The following is a 21895-nucleotide window of genomic DNA, read 5'->3' as shown; positions in this document are numbered from 1 at the left end:
TATGCTTCTTCCTACTCTTTTTCAGACATGATGTAAAGTGAAATGATATGAAATTGTGTGATGTATTATGCTGTAAGTGGGTTCATGTTCAAAATAAACTAAAAGAAAGAAAGAAAGAAACCGTGCCAGAAATGTGCCAATTGTCAATGTATTGTACTAACCGAATTAAAATATAAAATATAAATATATACAGGTATTTTAAGAACATTATTTTGATTTTTAAAACACAGTAGAGCAAGAAGAGTAAATAAAACAAAGAGAGCCACACTTTCATCCTACACAATTCAATTGGGCCACATCCGCCATTGCTCTTATTTGTGTGGAAAATAGTGTTGGATTTGGGGGTTGAATCACCAAAATGATTCCAAAGCGCGGCCACTGCTGCTGCTCACTGCTCCCCTCACCTCCCAGGGGGTGGAACAAGCGGATGCGTCAAATGCAGAGGGTAATTTCACCACACCGAGTGTGTGTGTGTGACTATCAGTGGTACTTTAACTTTAACCTTAACTAGGGATGTCCGATAATGGCTTTTTTGCCGATATCCGATATTCCGATATTGTCCAACTCTTAATTACCGACATCAACCGATACCGATACATACAGTCGTGGAATTAACACATTATTATGCCTCATTTGGACAACCAGGTATGGTGAAGGTAAGGTCCTTTTAAAAAAAATTAATAAAATAAAATAAGATAAATAAATTAAAAACATTTTCTTGAATAAAAAAGAAAGTAAAACAATATAAAAACAGTTACATAGAAACTAGTAATTAATGAAAATGAGTAAAATTAACTGTTAAAGGTTAGTACTATTAGTGGAGCAGCAGCACGCACAATCATGTGTGCTTACGGACTGTATCCCTTGCAGACTGTATTGATATATATTGACATATAATGTAGGAACCAGAATATTAATAACAGAAAGAAACAACCCTTTTGTGTGAATGAGTGTAAATGGGGGAGGAAGGTTTTTTGGGTTGGTGCACTAATTGTAAGTGTATCTTGTGTTTTTTATGCTGATTTAATACCAAAAAAACCCCCAAAAAAAACAACGATACCGATAATAAAAAAAAACGATACCGATAATTTCCGATATTACATTTTAAAGCATTTATTGGCCATCTCTAACCTTAACTTACCTTTATTATTTTAAGAGTATTTAAAATGTAATATCGGAAATTATTGGTATCTGTTTCAAAAAGTAAAATTAATGACTTTTTAAAACGCCGCTGTACGGAGCGGTACATATCCGGTAAAACACAGACGTAGGGAGCAGTACAGAGCAGTTGCGTCTTCCAGTCAGCAGCCCCTCCCCTCTCCCCTCTCTCACACACAACACAGGAGTTGACGACTGCAGCATGAGGGGTTTACTGGTGACGCTTGATGACCTCATCAAACCGCCGCGAGCGTAGCATAACAACAACAAGAGTGTGTTGTTGCCGGTGCTGTAGCCGTGGCTAACAAGCGAGCTCGCTCGGTGACTGACTAACGACATGGTTTGGGATTATTTTAAAGCGTCTCTGACGGAAAAAAAACTGGTAATTTGCAATGACTGCAAAAAGTTGGTTATGCGAGGAGGAACCAAGACGTCTTTCTTTAATACGAGCAATTTGATCCCCTACCTCTTCAAGAATCATAAAGAGATACACGATGAATACAAGCGGAAGATGGATGAAAAGCAAACAACAAAAGCAGCTTGCAGTGAGCGGAGGTGCCCTGTCTCAACGCAGCATTTCAGAAGCTCTGGCTGACTGGTAGGCCACTTTAAGCACTCACCACTCGCTTGCAGCACGTTTGTGTTACTCATACAAATACGTTAGAGCAGGGCAGATTGAGCCCAGTTTATAATTTCCTGTTATACAGTATGCCAGGCAGTCTACTAAAGGAGGACTACGTTATTGTTTACTTTATGACTCTAGTATACTCTGGACTGAAGCTGTGTGCCTTCATTGTTTTTGTAGCTGTTGTTTTGAGGCATGTTTAAAAAAATAAAAAACAATGCACTTTGTGAAAGTCAAAGTATAGTACTTCCCATAGTTGTAATGGATATCAGGATTATCTCAGGGAGAGCATGTCCCAAATTCCAAGCTGCTGTTTTGAGGCATGTTAAAAAAAATAATGCACTTTGTGACTTCAATAATAAATATGGCAGTGCCATGTTGGCACTTTTTTCCATAACTTGAGTTGAAGTTGTTATTATTATTATTTTGGTAAACCTTGGTACATTGTTTAATGCATCCAGCAAGGCATCACAACAAAATTAGGCATAATAATGTGTTAATTCCACGACTTTATAGATCGGTATCGGTTGATATCGGAATCGGTAATTAAGAGTTGGACAATATCGGAATATCCGATATCGGCAAAAAAGCCATTATCGGACATCTCTAATTTTGAGATAAGAGCTGTGCATTTGCTAATTGTTATGCTTTAAAAGAGAACTGCTTTTTTTGGGGGGGGGGATTTTGCTTATCATTCACAATCCCTATGTAAGACAAGAATTCATGGTTTTCTTAATGCATTCTAATTTGTAATAAACAGCAAATATGAGGTAATGCAGCTAATGGGAGTACTCTATTGTGCCAATAAAGCCCTATAAAACCATCCTACAACCGCCAACAATACTCCATTTACATCTTGTGACGTGAATATTAACCACATATTAGCGATATTTTTATTATAAGCGCTAACGCAGACAAACTATTTTTTAGCCGCGGTGTGATCACAGAGAGCTAACTAACTTATGCAGCTACAGTGTTGACATATTGAGCCGGTGAGCTGCTGCATTGCCTCTAAGCTGGTGAAAGTTAATTTACTATTAAATATCCTGCGTCTTTCCTGGATAGTAGAAGGTTGTGGCCATAAACCGAGAAGTTGGTAAACTTTGACAGTCAACTTAAACCCGGAAACGGCGAAAAAGACACAAAAAAACGCTTGCTTGAAACCACCTTCTTTTTTGTGTTTTTTTTTTTATCTGGGTGGATTATAATTATTTATTCATATAAACAAGAATGTATAAACATTCCATAAGTCAGCATTCCAGTGAGAGCAGAAGTTGTACAGTAAGTGATTGTTTTATTATGTCCGCAGTTTGCATTTGTTGTTTAAAATTTAGCAATAATGCTACATGATGCTTAGTGTTTCACTAGAGCTGTATTCGTTTCACACACAGCTCCTAAAACTTGGAACTCATCCTACGTATATTTGTACTCAAAAACATAGGGTTGTAGATCATTTGTCACAAAATAGTATTTGATGACTCTCATGAAGTCTGCATTATTAGTAGTAGTTGTTGTTGAATGGAAAAGCAAACGCTGTGATGCGTCTGTGAAATTATTACGCCGCCGTATGCTAAATATGTAAATATCAAATGTTATTAATGTGCCTTTTACTAAATTACATATATACTGACAGCATTTATTTAAGAATACAGCAACTCTCATTGGCTACAGTGTTATCTGACTTTTGTGAACTTTTAATTTACGAGTTGGAATGCATAAAAAAAGATAAACATTTGTGTGCTTGTCTCACATAAGGATGGTGAAAGATAAGAAACAATTCCCCAAAAAGTGAAATTCACCTTCAAGATACAAGCAAAAAAATTGAGTTACAAGCATCCCCACCACAGTGAACGCCGTAAGATTTGCAAAAAACATCAGGTCTTACACGTCAGCATTAGTTTATAGCTAAAGATGGACATAACTTTGTTTTTTCCAACCATGGGAAGGAAGAAAGTCAATGTGGAGGCTCGTGCGGAAAATATAAAGTGAATGATAGTCATTAAATAAATAAAAAAATCATTAAAAACATGACTGAGCGTGTTGCCAACTCTGCAAAGCAATTCGAGCCTACCGCTGCTAATCTGCACCGTACTGAAGCAGAATGAGTCTAATGCCAGCCAAGGATGTTAAAATAATATCTAAACAGCAAACATTTATCCATGAAAATATAGAAAAGCGGCTGACGTGTTGTTTGTTGGAGAAGCAGCTGGAAAGACATACCATAGAAGTCCACTTTCCCAAGATAAATGCTGCACATTATTAATACATTTGTTTATAAAACTACTGTAGTTCTTAGTAGTACATTCTATTGTAATGTTTTCCAAGTTGTTTTTTAAAGGCATGTTACAAAATAAAAATGTCTTGTTTTAGTAGGGGGAGGAGGTCAAAAACCAATTAAACTGATTTCAATGAATTTCAATTAGAGATGGTGATTTGAGATACAAGTGTTTGAGTTAAGAGCTCTGTCAATCCGTCACAGGACCAATTAGACTTAGACTTAGACAAACGTTATTGATCCACAAGGGAAATTGTTCCACACAGGATGGAAAGGATAATGCAGGTATAAAGCTTATGATTAGAGATGTCCTAAAATGGCTTTTTTGCCGATATCCGATACTCCGATATTGTCCAACTCTTAATTACCGAATCAGATATCAACCGATACCGATATATACAGTTGTGGAATTAACACATTATTATGCCTAATTTTGTTGTGATGTCCCGCTGGATGCATTAAACAATGATCACAAGGTTTTCCAAAATAAATCAACTCAAGTTAGGAAAACAATGCCAACATGGCACTGCCATATTTATTATTGAAGTCACAAAGTGCATTATTTTTTTTAACATGCCTCAAAACAGCAGCTTGGAATTTGGGACATGCGCTCCCTGAGAGAGAGCATGAGGAGGTTGAGGTGGGCGGGGTGGGGGGGTGTATCTTGTTGCGTCCCGGAAGAGTTAGTGCTGCAAGGGGTTCTGGGTATTTGTTCTGTTGTGTTTATGTTGTGTTACGGTGCGGATGTTCTCCCGAAATGTGTTTGTCATTCTTGTTTGGTGTGGGTTCACAGTGTGGCACATATTTGTAACAGTGTTAAAGTTGTTTATACGGCCACCCTCAGTGTGACCTGTATGGCTGTTGACCAAGTATGCTTGGCATTCACTTGTGTGTGCGAAAAGCCGTAGATATGTGATCGGGCCGACACGCAAAGGCAGTGCCTTTAAGGTTTATTGGCGCTCTGTACTTCTCCCTACGTCCGTGTACACAGCAGCGTTTTAAAAAGTCATAAATTTGACTTTTTGAAAACGATACCGATAATTTCCGATATCACATTTTAAAGCATTTATCGGCCGATAATATCGGCAGTCCGATATTATCGGACATCTCTACTTAAGATCGTAAGTATGACTGTCAAAAATTGCCTGAATGAATTGTAGTTGTTATTTAACAAGTACATCTAGATGCACTAAAAAACTTGAATTAATGCTTGAATTTGTTTGAAATCAAACCATTACACTTTGATCGAGAGACAGCTTTTAACAAATGCGCCAGTCTGCGTTGGGGATCATCATTACGACGTTCTTAACTTTAAATTCGCAAGAGAAAGGGTGAATGTTCACTTTTTTCAAATCACTTTTTGTTTGTCGACTGTTGACTGCATCATTGTTATCCACCCACAAGACCTCAGTTTGCTCCATCTTGCCTGTACTGTATGTGTCCGTCAGTCATCATAACAAAGAGGTGTAGCTTTTTATAATGCGCTAATAAATACGGCAGAATTTTACTCTAAATAATTAAATAAATTAAGTACCAATGTTAATGCGTTATTTTTGACAGTCCTAATACAAGTTCTTGCTCGCTGTGTCCACAGTGAAGGTGCGTTACCTGTGATCCATAGCGCTTGTGTTGGCTACAGATAGCGAAGCCATGGCGCTGACAGCCTCTGCTTCCTCTGAATCTCCGCACTTCGCCTCTAAATGGGAAAGGCCCAGCAGTGGTGAATGGCGATGCACTGAACGCCAGTACTTACCTAAGAAAAGGGGTGAAATCAAAGCAGTGGAGTTGAGAAGACAAAGAGTTTGAGTTTATTTCGAACATGCATGCATACAACATGATACATCACAATTTCCAGTTTCTCTTTTCAACATGTTTGAAAAGGAGTAGGAAGAAACAGAGCTTATTTAATCCTACCCCTTTTCTTTTACATAACAGTTGCTAAAACTTTTGTTCACTTCTTGTTCTCAATTTATTCACAATATACTCCATAAGTAATCACAATAAAAATAAATAAATAAAAAAAAAATAATTGGTGAAGTAAGTCTAATTTCATATGGTGAGATGAGTAAGATTATCTAGAAAATGAATAGATGGATCAAACAAATTCAGAATGTTTATCATGGTTTTTCTTCTTTGTACTTTGTAAACACTTTAAGTTGGAAGAGTTTCTTGAAGTGGTTCATATTAGTACATTGTTTGATTGCTTTGCTTAATCCATTCCATCATTTAATTCCACATACAGATATACTGAAGGTCTAAAGTGTTGTACGTGCATACAAATGTTTTAAATTACATTTTTCTCTAAGATTATATTTCTCCTCTTTTTTTGAGAAGAATTGTTGTATATTCTTGGGTAGCAGGTTATAGTTTGCTTTGTGTATAATTTTAGCTGTTTGCAAATTCACTATGTCGTGGAATTTCAGTATCTTTGATTCAATAAATAAAGGATTTGTATGCACACAAAGAGGATACAAAGACTGACAAGATGCAGGTTGGTGTAACTTACAGTGCGTCTCCAGAACTTTCTCTAGGGAGCGAACAGCATTAGGGTTGGGTCTCTGCTCCAGGACGGCCTTGGCCAGTGGATCCAGCTGCACACACAAAAGTGTGAACACAGATGTACAACACCCTGCATTTCCAAATTTTCCACCAGGGGGCGAGAGTACTGTCTTGTTCAGCTTCTTACAGATTTAAGATGAGTAAATGAAGAGACCCATCAGTGCTGCACAGCTGCTAACAATGAACTGAGTCCCATTTTATTTAGCTTGTTTATACTCAATTAATGTATTATGAGAAGAAACATAATACATTTATGCTTAGTTAATGTGTTGTGAATGTGAATTGAGCAAAAATAAATTGCTTCAGCAAGAAATAAAAGGTTGCAAACGCCTCCTTGCTGGTTGTTACAAAACGTTTTTTACGGTCAACAGGGGCCAGAAATGTATAGTATACATGCAGTATGTTTACTCAAAATAAACATCCTCTTAAATCTGAACATTTACACATAAATGCCTTCTCCTTGTATTTTTCTAGTGCGTCTACATTTTACTGCAGGATGAAGTAATGATGCCTTTGCGCAGGTTTCCCCTTAGGCTTGTATTGATATCATAGCAATGAGATTTTTTTAAAATATAAAACATCAAATGAATTTTTGAGTAATTACTTTACAATTATCATTCAGATGCTCACCTCCTGTCCAAGCAGCGCAGCAACACATGCCTCGGAAGCGTCGCAGATGGCAGTGAGGTCATGACCGCCCTCTAGTGCCAGGACTAACCTGCCTCCAGCAAGGCTCATCAGTTGGCGGGTCAGAAATCCCAAACCTTGAGGGTAAACTACTGTTAACTACCTGTGCTGACCAGTGCAGAGCACGCTACACTGTATTGTACGCACATTTGGACGTCAGAGTGTAGCCTCCCAGTGGTGGAGGGTGTCCTTCCACGGCATCGAAGCCAGAGGACACAAGCACAATGTCCGGGGCAAACTCATTGGCAATCGGCATCACCACTGATCTAAGAAAAGGAGTGGAGGAAAATAGGATAATATAAAAAAAAAAATAGATGCCTTTATTTTCCAAACACCATTTGTTTGTCTTCCAGGGTCCATTTAATACCTGAAGGCAGCCAGGTACTCGGCATCTCCCATGGGTGGGTCCAGGCCTCCAGTGAAGGCGACATTGACGTTGAACCCGACTCCAAGGCCACTTCCCACCTGAAGGCGACACACGTACATCTCATTAAAACACTGCTTTCATTGGGCTCAATGGGTGGCTGGGGCCGTACTCTGGCTCCCGCACATTCTGGGAGTCAAATATATTGTACATACAAATACACATATATACTCGCATACACACAATTATTCATACATATATACATACAGTACATACACGCACACATAGGTACCTACGCTCCCACATACATACACAAATACAGTACATACCTACACACTCAAAGTTCGTACATCCACACACACATTCACTGTACAAACATACATATACACATACTGTACATATACATTCACTGTACAAGCATACATATTAGAGATGCGCGGTTTGCGGGCACAACCGCGGAGTCCGCGGATTATCCGCGGATCGGGCGGATGAAATTTAAAAAAATTAGATTTTATCCGCGGGTCGGGTCGGGTCGGGCGGTTGAAATAAAAAAAAAAATTAGATTTTAAATAGATTCAGGCGGGTGGCAGTTAAACCAATTCGGAAATATATATACATAGTTAAATGTTGTTACCCACATACGAAAAACGAGCAGGCACCTGCTGCATATGCCACAACAGAAGAAAAAAAAAGAAAAGAGATGGACACTTTTACGGAGCGGAGAAGGCCCCCGACGCCTCGCCGGGGTCCGGGACCGAGGCCCCTTCCCCCGAGAGGGCCCCACCGGGAGCCGTAGCTGAGGCGATCCGCGAGAAGGGCCCGACGCACGTCCAGGGTCACCACCGCGCCCACCGCACCGACACCCCGCCTCGTCCGCCTTCGCCGCGGCCGGCGTCACGCGCAGCAGATAAGCAGCTTACCTGCCCGCCACCCCCGTGGCCGGGGGCTCGTAACAGGGGTCACCCCGCGCGCTTCGCCCGCGCAGCTTACCTGCCCGCCACCCCTGTTGCCGGGGGCGCGTAACAGGGGTCACTCCGCGCGCAGTGCGCTCACGAAAGGGGTGGGGCTCACCCTGGTTGATATAGACAGCAGGACGGTGGCCATGGACGTCGGAACCCGCTAAGGAGTGTGTAACAACCCACCTGCCGAATCAACTAGCCCTGAAAATGGATGGCGCTGGAGCGTTGGGCCCATACCCGGCCGTCGCCGGCAGCGAGACGCGCTTGGAGGTGCGCTCAGCGCGGCTCCCATATGATTGCGCACTGGTGTGCGTCTGGGTCGTGACAGCGTGGCACGCGAATGTCTGTCCTGCATTGGATCAGTCTCCTTTCTTTAACAGGCAAAAGCTTTATAACCTCACTAATGCCTTGCATCGTCTATATTAGATATATAACAACGGGCGGGTGCGGGCGGATGGCGGGCGGGTGCGGTTCTGATCAAATGTTACATCGGGTGGATGGCGGATGGTTGACGACTTTCTGATGCGGTTGCGGATGAAATAATTGCCTATCCGCGCATCTCTAATACATATACACATACTGTACCTATACATTCACTGTACAAACATACATATACTGTACATATACATTCACTGTACAAACATACATATACATATACGGTACATATACATTCACTGTACAAACATACATATACACATACTGTACATATACATTCACTGTATAAACATACATATACACATACTGTACATATACATTCAATGTACAAACATACATATACACATACTGTACATATACAAGTACATATACATACATACACTCATGCATATATTCACGTTTCATCAAACATATATTAATGTTGTTGCCCTAGGGCAGTGGTTCTCAAATGGGGGTACGCGTACCCCTGGGGGTACTTGAAGGTATGCCAAGGGGTATGTGAGATTTTTTTTAAATATTCTAAAAATAGCAACAATTCAAAAATCCTTTATAAATATATTTATTGAATAATACTTCAACAAAATAAATGTTTAGAATTAAGTTCATGAATCCAAGTGGATCTCTATTACAATCCCCAAAGAGGGCACTTTAAGTTGATGATTACTTCTATGTGTAGAAATCTTTATTTATAATTGAATCACTTGTTTATTTTTCAACAAGTTTTTAGTTATTTTTATATCCTTTTTTCCAAATAGTTCAAGAAAGACCACTACAAATGAGCAATATTTTGCACTGTTATACAATTTAATAAATCAGAAACTGATGACATAGTGCTGTATTTTACTTCTTTATCGCTTTTTTTCAACCAAAAATGCTTTGCTCTGATTAGGGGGTACTTGAATTAAAAAAATTTTCACAGGGGGTACATCACTGAAAAAAGGTTGAGAACCACTGCCCTAGAGTAAACTGGGTAACACATGGCACACTGACAAAGCTTAACCTTTTATTACTTTAACAATCTACAAGGTTAATACAGTTCGCTTCTCCTTCTTTCTTTCCATTTATCTGCTTTCTTTTGTATTTCAAGTTAACATTACATTAATGTATTGTTGCATTTGAAACAATTGTATTGTTGATAATAGAGGTAATTATTGTTATTATTCATTACCAATAGTGCTATTTCTATTGGTGTTTGTATTGCTCAATTTGTAGTGTAATAATGTTCATTGTCATTTCTGTATTAATAATATTTATTTCACTAACTGCTTCTTTGCTATCACTTTTACCATCATATTTGTACATATCCTATTTGCTGATGTTGTTCTGTTGTTGTTGTTATGTTTGCTGTTGTTGTTGTCTCTCTGTCTCATCCCCCTCTTGTCCCCACAATTTCCCCCTCTGTCTTCCTTTTTTTCCTCTTTCTATCCCTCCTGCTCCGGCCCGACTGCACCAAATAATAATATAAATCCATTTACCGGTGATAAAGTCATATACAATAAGGCAACAAGAGAAGTATACTACACTTCTCTTTTGTAAAGTAAATCTGTACAGCCGATATGGGCATCTACATCAACTATATGATTTGCCTGAGTAGCTAGACAGGACAAAAAAGAAAAACAGCTTTCATTTTGATTATCACACCAGTGCATTGTTCTTTGAACAAAACGAACACAACTTACCTCCTCAGGCGCGCCACTACCAGGGAAGAAATTGCCGTCGTCATAGCGATGAATAGACATGTAAAGAACGTTGGGGTCGTCGTAGAAAGCCTGTTGGGTGCCGTTCCCATGGTGAACATCCTAAATGACAAAGGATGAACATTTCTTAAATAAAGAGCACCAATTCAGACTGAAGAATCCTGTCCGCAAGTGGAAGTTATCTCACAACGTGAGACAACGTACAAGTTTGCAATAAAAGTTCTTCTGATTACCCAGTCAACGATGAGGATCCTGGTAATGTTGAGTCTCTGCTGCAGCAGTTTGGCAGCGATGGCGACAGAGTTGAAGTAGCAAAAACCCCTAAAACAACAATCAGATCCATTTTTATTAATAAAAACACAAGGCTGTCCAATGATTAAAATCTCATGAATTAATCATGATTAATCACTATTAGCAACCAATCCACGAAATATGCCCTTTTTTTACTGCATCATACTAACAGAAAAATAAACGACAGCACACAGTTCCATACATTAAACAAACAGCTCCAAATCATATTAAACAGCTCCAAATCATATTAAAATACAAATCTAGCTCAAACATTCTACTGCTAATAATATTATAATATAATGTTGGCTTTATAAAATTAAATTAGGCCATAAGCTGGAGTTATATGTCTAAAAAACTGTATTTAAGTGTTTAAACGCTAAAGGTACAGTCACATTCGACATGACAGTTTAGACTTTTGATTGGTTTATTCTATGTCTGTCAATATTTTCTGTTTTATGCTTTTATTTTGTTACACCAAATTACTGTTTTTCCTGGGTTGGTTGTTAGTTCTTTAAACTACTGGATGCCACTGAAAGCCATATTGCCTATTGCCTCCTGAGACGACCTGGTGCCCCGTCCTATGTATTTCTATCTATACACAGGTTTGTCATCTATGTCCACTATTATGTTCAGTATGCACTTCATTTGCTCCATCATGATAGTTGAGGAAGGAGATATGCGTGAATTAATTGAAACATTTATACATATAAATATATTCATATATATACATATACACTGTACAAATATATATATATATATATTAACATATATACACATATTAAAATATATATACATTTATTAACATACATAAACATATATATACTGTACACATACATACATATATAAATACATTGCAATAAACAGCGTGTGCAAGCTAAAAAAAAAAAGCTTGTACTATTAGTGGGCGTTTTGCGTGCGATCTACTAAGACTGCATGTGCAATTAAAAAGTGGTGCAGAACGCCTTATTTAAATGAAGATTTTGCTCGTACTATACGAGGCATCACCACAACAGAAACTTTCAATTACTGCACATCCATGTTAACATGCTCTTACCTGTAGCGTTTTTCTATGAACTACTTTGCACTACTGCGAAAAAAACAAATATCATTAAAAAAAAAAGGTTTTTTTCATAAAATACAATTCTAAAAGTAGTAGACGATGTGTCTAATATCTTTTTTTTTTTTACCCTCCAAATATTGCGGGAAAAAATAATGGCCCTCAAAAATAATAAATGACACCAGAACGCATACATTGAATTATTTTAGCCCCTTGTCTTTCATGTTTTTTGCATTCTAACTTGTAATAATCGGCTTGTTCTAGGTGGCGAGCAATGCAGCTAAATAGAGCGACAACAGATGTCTTTTTTTTTTAATGCATTCTAACTCGCAAATAAACGTAAAAAAAAAAAAGTCTGCTTCTAATGGAGTCAATGGGAGGTCCTCTGTTCTGCCCATAAACCCCTCTAAAAAAGATCGAAAAAGCATCAACAATACTACATTTACATTTCGTGACTTGAATATTAACCAAGTATTAGTTATATTATTATTATAAGCGCTAAAGCAGACAGCTTGTGCTGGATGTATTGCAATCAGCGGCTGGAGAGCTGCTTTTACGCCTCCGAGTGTATTCTAAATCATAAATAATGCCTCTCACCTGGATAGGAGAAGGATAAAGACATAATATATCAAGTTGGTCAACTTTGGCTTCCAATTTAGACTAAGAAATGGCGAGAAAGACACAAAAAGACGCTTGGTCTGCTGCACTTGGTTCCACCCACCTTTTTTTTTTGCGGGGATTATGAGTCATTCTTCATCTAACCAGCAAGATATGAAAATCCTAGAAGTCGGCATCCTAATGACAGCAGACCTTGTACAGTAAGTGATGTTTTATTATGTTTGTTGGCTAGAACATGATAAACGTATAGCATGTTCTATATATTATAGTTATTTGAATGACTCTTACCATAATATGTTACGTTAACATACCAGGCACGTTCTCAGTTGGTTATTTATGCCTCATATGACATACACTTATTCAGCCTGTTGTTCACTATTCTTTATTTATTTTAAATTGCCTTTCAAATGTCTATTCTTGGTGTTGAGTTTTATCAAATAAATTTCCCCATAAAATGCGACTTATACTCCAGTGCGACTTATATATGTTTTTTTCCTTCTTTATTATGCATTTTCGGCCGGTGCGACTTATACTCCGGAGCGACTTATACTCCGAAAAATACGGTACTTTCTAATAAAAGACAAGTTATCTTGTATGTTCACTATTTTATTTAAGGACAAACTTGCAATAACAAACATATGTTTAATGTACCGCAAGATTTTTTGTTAAAATAAAGCCAATAATGCAATTTTTTGTGGTCTCTTTATTTAGAAAAGTACCAAAAAGTATCGAAATAATTTTGGTACCGGGACCAAAATATTGGTATCGGGACAACACTACTTTGCACACATTTAGTAGATCAGCTTTGCGTGTGCTATCAAGTTTGCATGTGTTTTAGTACACGCAAACCTTCAGTAAATCAGGCCACTGAGTGTGGCGATGGCGATGTCCTTACATTGGAGTGCTTTCCTCTGCATGGTGTCCAGGAGGTCGCACCACAGCGAAACCATTCTAGAAAGACAGACAAGACGGACAACAAGTCATCAATTTAAAGTGTTCTTACTGAATGGTGATAGTAGATTTAGTCAAAAGCGCTTCTTCCATAATTTTAAATCTTGCATGACCCATGCATGGTCATACTTGTGTGTGCTCAGAGAAAATAATAATAGTGTTACGATGCTCATGCACACATGTTGCAATGCTCGCGTTACCTTCAGTTCCCCGGTGGCCACTTTGAAGACGAGCTCCACGACAGAGCCGACAGCGAGGCGAGCTGCGCTGGAGGAGTGGACTTCATTCCAGATCGTGTCACTGTCCACCTAACACCCCCCCACACACACACACAACACACAGTTAATAGTTCCTTTTTAGGCATGTTTTACGATTCACATTGTGCTCACACATTGCAGCACCTACCCCCACACCGCCACATGGTAGCCGCACAAACATGGGAGTGATTGAACCTGAGGGAGTGGGGAAAAACAAGGTCAGGTCAAGTCATTGCGTACCCTCGCACCCCTAGTTTGCATAATTGGCCCTAATGCACATGGAATTTTTATGGATGCATATGTTCTGTGGGAGTTTTTTGTCACAAGTAAGATGGATTCGCCCTAAGTGCTATTAGGCCATGTCCATACAAACATTTCTGTCACTCTGGTGTTGAAAAAAAACCCTTATCCACACAAGCAGACTTTAAAAAAATGAATGTCCACATAAAAACACTTTCGCGTGCATTATAACGCCTCAGACAGTAAAATATTAAATGTACAATGATGTGTACATTATCTTTAAAATGAGTGCACTTTGAACCATCCAACCATCCATTTTCTACCGCTTGTCCCTTTCGGGGTTGCGGGGGGTGCTGAAGCATATATATATATATATACACATATATATGTATATCCATCCATCCATTTTCTACCGCTTGTCACTTTTGGGGTCGCGGGGGGTGCTGGAGCCTATCTCAGCTACAATCGAGCGGAAGGCAGAGTACACCCTGGACAAGTCGCCACCTCATCGTATATATATATATATATATATATATATATATATATATAAAAATATATACATATATATATATATATATATGTATATATATATACATACATATATATACACATATATATACTGTATATACATATATATACTGTATATACATATATATACTGTATATACATATATATATATATATATATATATATATATATATATATATATATATATATATATATATATATATATATATACACACACATATATATATATATATATACACACATATATATATATATATATATATAGATACATATATATATATATATTGGATATTAACAGTATGTGAAAGTTCGACTCCTACCTTGTTTACTTCCCTGACAACCTTCTTAAATATTTGGAATCAATCAGAAATATCAAGCAGCTAAAATGCGCCAAACATAGGTAAGTGTGGAGAGAGTGTTTTACATTTTTCCCATCAGGCACTCTAATGGATTTAAATGGAGTTAATTTTCAATATTTTAATGGTGTTTGGACGTTTTTCGTAATATCCACAAAGTTCAGTGAGCCGGCTGTGTTATGTGTGACCATGTGTGTTTACCTTTATGTTGGTTGCTTATTTTTTTTTGCACCATGACTAGGGAAGGTTGTTTGGGTTGTGTCATATAAGTAAATGATGTGCTATTATCTTTAAGTACATTGAAGGGTCATTGATCTGATTTAGGATGGCAGCAAATCTATAGTATTCAGAGGCCGCCTGATATTTAAGATAAATAAGATTAATTTGCAAGCTCTCTGGGGTGCAATGCTTTAGTCTCGGGGGTCGAATTGGAGACGCTGGCGGGCCAAGTTGACTTTCAGGCCGCAGTTTGGAAACCACTACTGTAAATGATATAAATTTGGTTCATGGTCAAGATTTTAATTCTATCCCCCATTTATTTTATTATTATTTTTTACTGGGTGCTGTTTTTGTTTTATATGGTGCTAAGTATGCACAGCAGAAAACGGGGCAGATATATTCAATTTAATTTAAAAACTGCATGTTTGAGTTGAAACATAAGTGTTGATCATTTTAATAAACTACAAGTTAAAAAAAGGCATGGGAATTTATCTTTTTTTGTTTCGAAAAAATATCGAACTGTGAGACCAAAATATTGAACCGAACCGAACCGTAAATTTTGTGTATCGTTGCACCCCTATTAAACAACTCCCCTGCTGTCACATACAGATACGTAGACAGATACTTAAAACCAAATATTTGCGGAGTCCAAACCACCCACTTTGCGCAAACTAACACAAGTGAAATGACTGAATTTTGTGACAAATTGCTACAAGTTGTGTTTTACTTTCAATGTGTTTTACCTGCTACATGTCTTATTTTTGTACTTTTAGCCATTGTGTTGATTTTAGTATTTACCAATGGTTTCAGGAGTGGCAACCATAAATCATGAAGCATTTAATACAATGTTAGTAAAACTTTTTATTCTATTCGAACCCAATCCTAGGTAATATGTAATATTTAAAATTGTAAGTTGTTTTTTGAGTGCAACAAGAAAAGCCCAATTTGTTTAATGCCTTTTAATGTGTACTTTAATCTTCTGAAATTGTTCTTTGAGTGCATTTAGAACCATATGTTTAATGTATCGTAAGATATTTTGTTAAAAATTAAGCCAAAAAAGAAATTTTTTTGGATCCTTTTTTTAAGTATGGAAATACATTTTGGTACCAATACCAGAATATTGTTATCGGGACAACCCTACTCCAAACACAAGAAAGAAGAACCTCCTACTGACTTGTGATTGGTCAGACCGTGCAGAGCTTGAGCACATGGTTTCTTTCAATATCCCATCCATAGGATAGGATAGGTCTTTATTGTCATTGCACAAGTACAACAAAACTTTGTTTCATCCATCCATTTTCTACCTCTTCTCCCTCTCAGGGGTGCTGGAGCCTATCCAACGATTTGCGCATTTATAAAGGGGCGTGGTCTGGGCGTGCCAAGCCACGCCCACAGCTGCGGCCGATTTCAAGTTGATTCCAATGTAACAAAGAAATGCGCTTGGATTTGTGTGTGCGAACCGTTTAATAAATTAGAATTTTTACTCGCGTAAGCCGTTTTCTGGATTTTTACTTACGTCTATTTTTAGTAGGAAAGCTTTGCAGCTCTAGTTACATGAGGCTTCACACTGCAAAAACTGAAATCTAAGTAAGATTAAATATCTCAAATAAGGGTGATATTTGCTTATTTTCTGTCTGATAAGATCATTCTTCTCACTGAGCAGATTTTATGTTAGTGTTTTACTTGTTTTAAGGGTTTTGGTCCTAAATTATCTCAGTAAGATATTACAGATTGTTGCTGAGATTTGAAGACCTATATTGAGTAAAACATGCTTGACACTAGAATATCAACTGTTGCAAAGCTGTGTCATCAACACTCACAAGTATAAAGCTACTTTTTTTAAGTAATAATTTCTTATTTCAAGCATGAAAAAAAAATCATGATTTTGACACAATTGTGTCTCATTATTACAACAGATGACAGCCAAATTGACTTTGCTGTTTTATTTTCAATGAAACAAGAGAAAATACGTACTCATATAGTAGTACAGTTGGCACAGTACAGCAAACTGACAGTTAATATTTAAACATTTAACATTTCAAACAATTTTTAACAGAAATAGTTCATGCACATTCAGATAAATTCCTCAAAATTACAATTAAACATTTTTTGGCCGGGGGCCGGGCTAATTGACTGAAAGAGCACGCACTTAGCGCGATGATGTCATGTTAACGATGGGAAAATGCATTTTTAGACCATATGATTTTCCTGAGCGGCAAGGAAACCCCGAGAGTAACAAGCAGTTGCCTTGTTGCCTTTCCATTAAGAACAATAAATCAGTTTTTAGTATAAGTTTGCTGGTTTCAAGAAATGTAATGCCGAGCGCATATCATTATGTCAAGATAATGGCACTAGCATTTACTTAATCTAAGAATATTTTTCAACATATTGAGCAAAAAGGTCTCTTTTTTTTCTACCAAGAAAAGTGCACTTGTTATTAGTGAGAATATACTTATTTTAAGGTATTTTTGGGTTCATTGAGGTTAGCTAATTTCACTTGTTTTGGAAAGTCTTGACAAGCCAAATTTTCTTGTTCTATTGGCAGATAATTTTGCTTAGTTCAAATAAAATACCCCTAATTTTTGTACTTTTTTTTCTTGTTTTTGAACACTGACTTTTTGCAGTGCAGGTGTGTATGAAGTGTTAATGAGCAGAGTCTCCTGTATTGTACTGTACTTACAATCAAGTTTCTGCCGGAGAGGGTTGGTTCCATACAACAAGACGTGGGCTTCAGAGTGAACTGTCTGCAGTTCCTCAAGAGTGGCCTTCCTCCCGCGGATGCACTACACGCGAACACAAATTTAATGACGTGCTTTTACAACAAAGAAATGTTGCAATAATACCTCGCACTGCGCCCTCAGTCCAGTCTCCTGCAAACGGGACCAAATGCTCTGGATCCGCCCCGCATGCTCTGGGTGACTATTGGTGTTGCCACACATGCACTGATGCTTCTGCATGAGAGAATCATACACCAGACCTGGGGGGAAACACACACAGACGCGATCCTTTGTTGGGTTTGATTTTGACAAAGCAAAGACGATTTTGAAGTACAAATACTGTAGAAGTGGTTCTGACCGGTGGTGAAGCGTGGCTTGACGGGCGGATCAGTGGATGGGACACTGATGGAAAATGAGGAGGCTGAAGCTGGAGACGACTGGGCCCGGGAAAGAGGGCGGTGTCCTGGGAAGGAGATAGACAGGCCGGCCGCTTCCATGGAAGCCTGGTAGTTTCTCAGCTGGTGAATACGTTGCTGTTCCAACAACAGGGCCTGCTGCTCACATGCACAAATGAACACACATGCATACAATTAATCACAGTTGTCACAGTTTTGCCTCTCTCTCCTGACTTTGTTCTTGTTTTTCACAACTCACACCCGTACCTGTCTGAAGAGAAGTTCCTGTTCCGCCTGCCTCTCCCGGTCTCTGTGCTGCAGTAGCACCTCCTCCTCCAGCTCTTGTGGGTCAGGGGGCTCCTGCTTAATGGTGACTCCTAGCGGTAAGGCACCAACAGCTTGGTGCTCTCTCAGCTCCTCCTCTGTTTCCTCAGGGTGGCTCTGGTGCTGTCGGCCCACCGGCGACTCACTGGGCTTGGCTATCATCTATAAAGGCACACATGCGGGAGGGGAAACTGCGTGAGCAAACAGTAAGAATGTGTGAGGCTGAATTCAAAGATGCTGCACACAAACACCGACTGACTGAAATTGCTTTTTTCCTAATTACTTTTTCCTCTGGAGCATTCTTCTTTTAACAAGCTTAATGTGTATTACACAGGCAGACTGGTGTATCTCTCATCTCAAACGTCTCAGTTCTAATTAAATGCTATTGGCCACTCGGCTGACGGTACTCCTGAGTAAAATGTATTTAGCTGGAGGCAACCCGCTCTGGGCCAGGTTGTTAACCGAGTAGCTAAATTTGTTTTGTATTGTGTTTTTGTGTGTATGGAGGAAAGTTTTTGCAGGCTACAGGTGTGCAAATGTATCTACTTCAATGAGTCACAACTCACAAGCCTTGGACTTGCTTGACTCAGAGACATGTCAGAGGATCTTGACAGCTTGGAGTCCAGAGCGGAGGAGGTGGTGGATAAAAAAATCCCTCAATTCATCTACACGGCGCTCCTCTGGTGCGTACCCGAATAAGTATTGCCATCAGAGCCATGTCTGCTCACTTCCAACTTGGCCATACAAGGCAAACGCTTCCGCTTGGTTACCATGGCAGCCACTAGTTACCTTGCAACCCATAGCAACTTGGCCATACTCAGATGAACGTGAACCACTGATGCACACACAGGCTTAGGAACCGGGGGACGGGACAGAGGAGAGGCGTCCCCTCAAATATTGGAGATAGGCGCATATGTCCACTCATAAATTATACAGCTGGGGGGAAAATCATTTGATTTTTAAATCTTTAACTCAGGTATTTTTATTTTGGAACCGCAATACTGTAAAGTAGGGGGTCTTCAACATTGTTTTCACATTGGTGGAGACATAGAGTGGGGACCCCCTACCTATATCCATCCATCCATCCATCCATCCATCCATCCATCTTCTTCCGCTTATCCGAGGTCGGGTCGCGGGGGCAGCAGCCTAAGCAGGGAAGCCCAGACTTCCCTCTCCCCAGCCACTTCGTCCAGCTCTTCCTGTGGGACCCCGAGGCGTTCCCAGGCCAGCCGGGAGACATAGTCTTCCCAACGTGTCCTGGGTCTTCCCCGCGGCCTCCTACCGGTCGGACGTGCCCTAAACACCTCCCTAGGGAGGCATTCGGGTGGCATCCTGACCAGATGCCCGAACCACCTCATCTGGCTCCTCTCGATGTGGAGGAGCAGCGGCTTTACTTTGAGCTCCTCCCGGATGGCAGAGCTTCTCACCCTATCTCTAAGGGAGAGCCCCGCCACCCGGCGGAGGAAACTCATTTCGGCCGCTTGTACCCGTGATCTTGTCCTTTCGGTCATAACCCAAAGCTCATGACCATAGGTGAGGATGGGAACGTAGATCGACCGGTAAATTGAGAGCTTTGCCTTCCGGCTCAGCTCCTTCTTCACCACAACGGATCGATACAGCGTCCGCATTACTGAAGACGCCGCACCGATCCGCCTGTCAATCTCACGATCCACTCTTCCCTCACTCGTGAACAAGACTCCGAGGTACTTGAACTCCTCCACTTGGGGCAAGATCTCCTCCCCAACCCGGAGATGGCACTCCACCCTTTTCCGGGCGAGAACCATGGACTCGGACTTGGAGGTGCTGATTCTCATCCCAGTCGCTTCACACTCAGCTGCGAATCGATCCAGTGAGAGCTGAAGATCCTGGCCAGATGAAGCCATCAGGACCACATCATCTGCAAAAAGCAGAGACCTAATCCTGCAGCCACCAAACCAGATGCCCTCAACGCCTTGACTGCGCCTAGAAATTCTGTCCATAAAAGTTATGAACAGAATCGGTGACAAAGGGCAGCCTTGGCGGAGTCCAACCCTCACTGGAAACGTGTCCGACTTACTACCGGCAATGCGGACCAAGCTCTGACACTGATCATACAGGGAGCGGACTGCCACAATCAGACAGTCCGATACCCCGTACTCTCTGAGCACTCCCCACAGGATTTCCCGAGGGACACGGTCGAATTCCTTCTCCAAGTCCACAAAACACATGTAGACTGGTTGGGCAAACTCCCATGCACCCTCAAGGACCCTGCCGAGAGTATAGAGCTGGTCCACAGTTCCACGACCAGGACGAAAACCACACTGTTCCTCCTGAATCCGAGGTTCGACTATCCGGCGTAGCCTCCTCTCCAGTACACCTGAATAGACCTTACCGGGAAGGCTGAGGAGTGTGATCCCACGATAGTTAGAACACACCCTCCGGTTCCCCTTCTTAAAGAGGGGAACCACCACCCCGGTCTGCCAATCCAGTGGTACCACCCCCGATGTCCACGCGATGCTGCAGAGTCTTGTCAACCAAGACAGCCCCACAGCATCCAGAGCCTTAAGGAACTCCGGGCGGATCTCATCTACCCCCGGGGCCTTGCCACCGAGGAGCTTTTTAACTACCTCAGCAACCTCATCCCCAGAAATAGGAGAGCCCACCATAGACTCCCCAGGCACTGCTTCCTCATAGGAAGACGTGTTGGGGGGATTGAGGAGGTCTTCGAAGTATTCCCTCCACCGATCCACAACATCCGCAGTCGAGGTCAGCAGAACACCATCCTCGCCATACACGGTGTTGATAGTGCACTGCTTCCCCTTCCTGAGGCGGCGGATGGTGGTCCAGAATTGCTTCGAAGCCGTCCGGAAGTCGTTTTCCATGGCCTCACCGAACTCCTCCCATGTCCGAGTTTTTGCCTCTGCGACCGCTGAAGCCGCACACCGCTTGGCCTGTCGGTACTTGTCCGCTGCCTCAGGAGTCTTATGAGCCAAAAGAACCCGATAGGACTCCTTCTTCAGCTTGACGGCATCCCTCACCGCCGGTGTCCACCAACGGGTTCTAGGATTACCGCCACGACAAGCACCAACTACCTTGCGGCCACAGCTCCAATCAGCCGCCTCGACAATAGAGGCGCGGAACATGGTCCATTCAGACTCAATGTCCAGCACCTCCCTCGTGACATGTTCACGAGGGAGTATACCT

General features: G+C 40.4%; 1 protein-coding gene across 4 annotated transcripts in view; it reads right to left on the bottom strand.

Moving 5' to 3' along the window:
• LOC133622466 (histone deacetylase 4-like) overlaps nucleotides 1-21895 on the bottom strand; it is a 117587-nt gene that overhangs the window by 7091 nt on the left and 88601 nt on the right. For all 4 annotated transcript variants that reach the window (XM_061985249.2, XM_061985250.2, XM_061985248.2 and 1 more), the window contains 14 exons: nucleotides 18656-18874; nucleotides 18352-18547; nucleotides 18120-18253; nucleotides 17957-18059; nucleotides 14082-14128; nucleotides 13877-13984; nucleotides 13621-13676; nucleotides 10993-11080; nucleotides 10742-10861; nucleotides 7672-7769; nucleotides 7452-7570; nucleotides 7248-7381; nucleotides 6565-6649; nucleotides 5667-5811 (listed from right to left, as the gene is read on the bottom strand). In XM_061985249.2, coding sequence (XP_061841233.1) covers nucleotides 5667-5811; nucleotides 6565-6649; nucleotides 7248-7381; nucleotides 7452-7570; nucleotides 7672-7769; nucleotides 10742-10861; nucleotides 10993-11080; nucleotides 13621-13676; nucleotides 13877-13984; nucleotides 14082-14128; nucleotides 17957-18059; nucleotides 18120-18253; nucleotides 18352-18547; nucleotides 18656-18874 — 1652 coding nt within the window. The remainder of the gene's footprint in view (nucleotides 1-5666; nucleotides 5812-6564; nucleotides 6650-7247; nucleotides 7382-7451; nucleotides 7571-7671; nucleotides 7770-10741; nucleotides 10862-10992; nucleotides 11081-13620; nucleotides 13677-13876; nucleotides 13985-14081; nucleotides 14129-17956; nucleotides 18060-18119; nucleotides 18254-18351; nucleotides 18548-18655; nucleotides 18875-21895) is intronic.

The sequence above is a fragment of the Nerophis lumbriciformis genome, linkage group LG23, assembly GCF_033978685.3.
Source record: "Nerophis lumbriciformis linkage group LG23, RoL_Nlum_v2.1, whole genome shotgun sequence".
Classification (NCBI taxonomy): Eukaryota; Metazoa; Chordata; class Actinopteri; order Syngnathiformes; family Syngnathidae; genus Nerophis; species Nerophis lumbriciformis.
The sequence above is the reverse complement of the archived record's forward strand: the minus strand, read 5'-3'. Positions and strand labels throughout refer to the sequence as shown.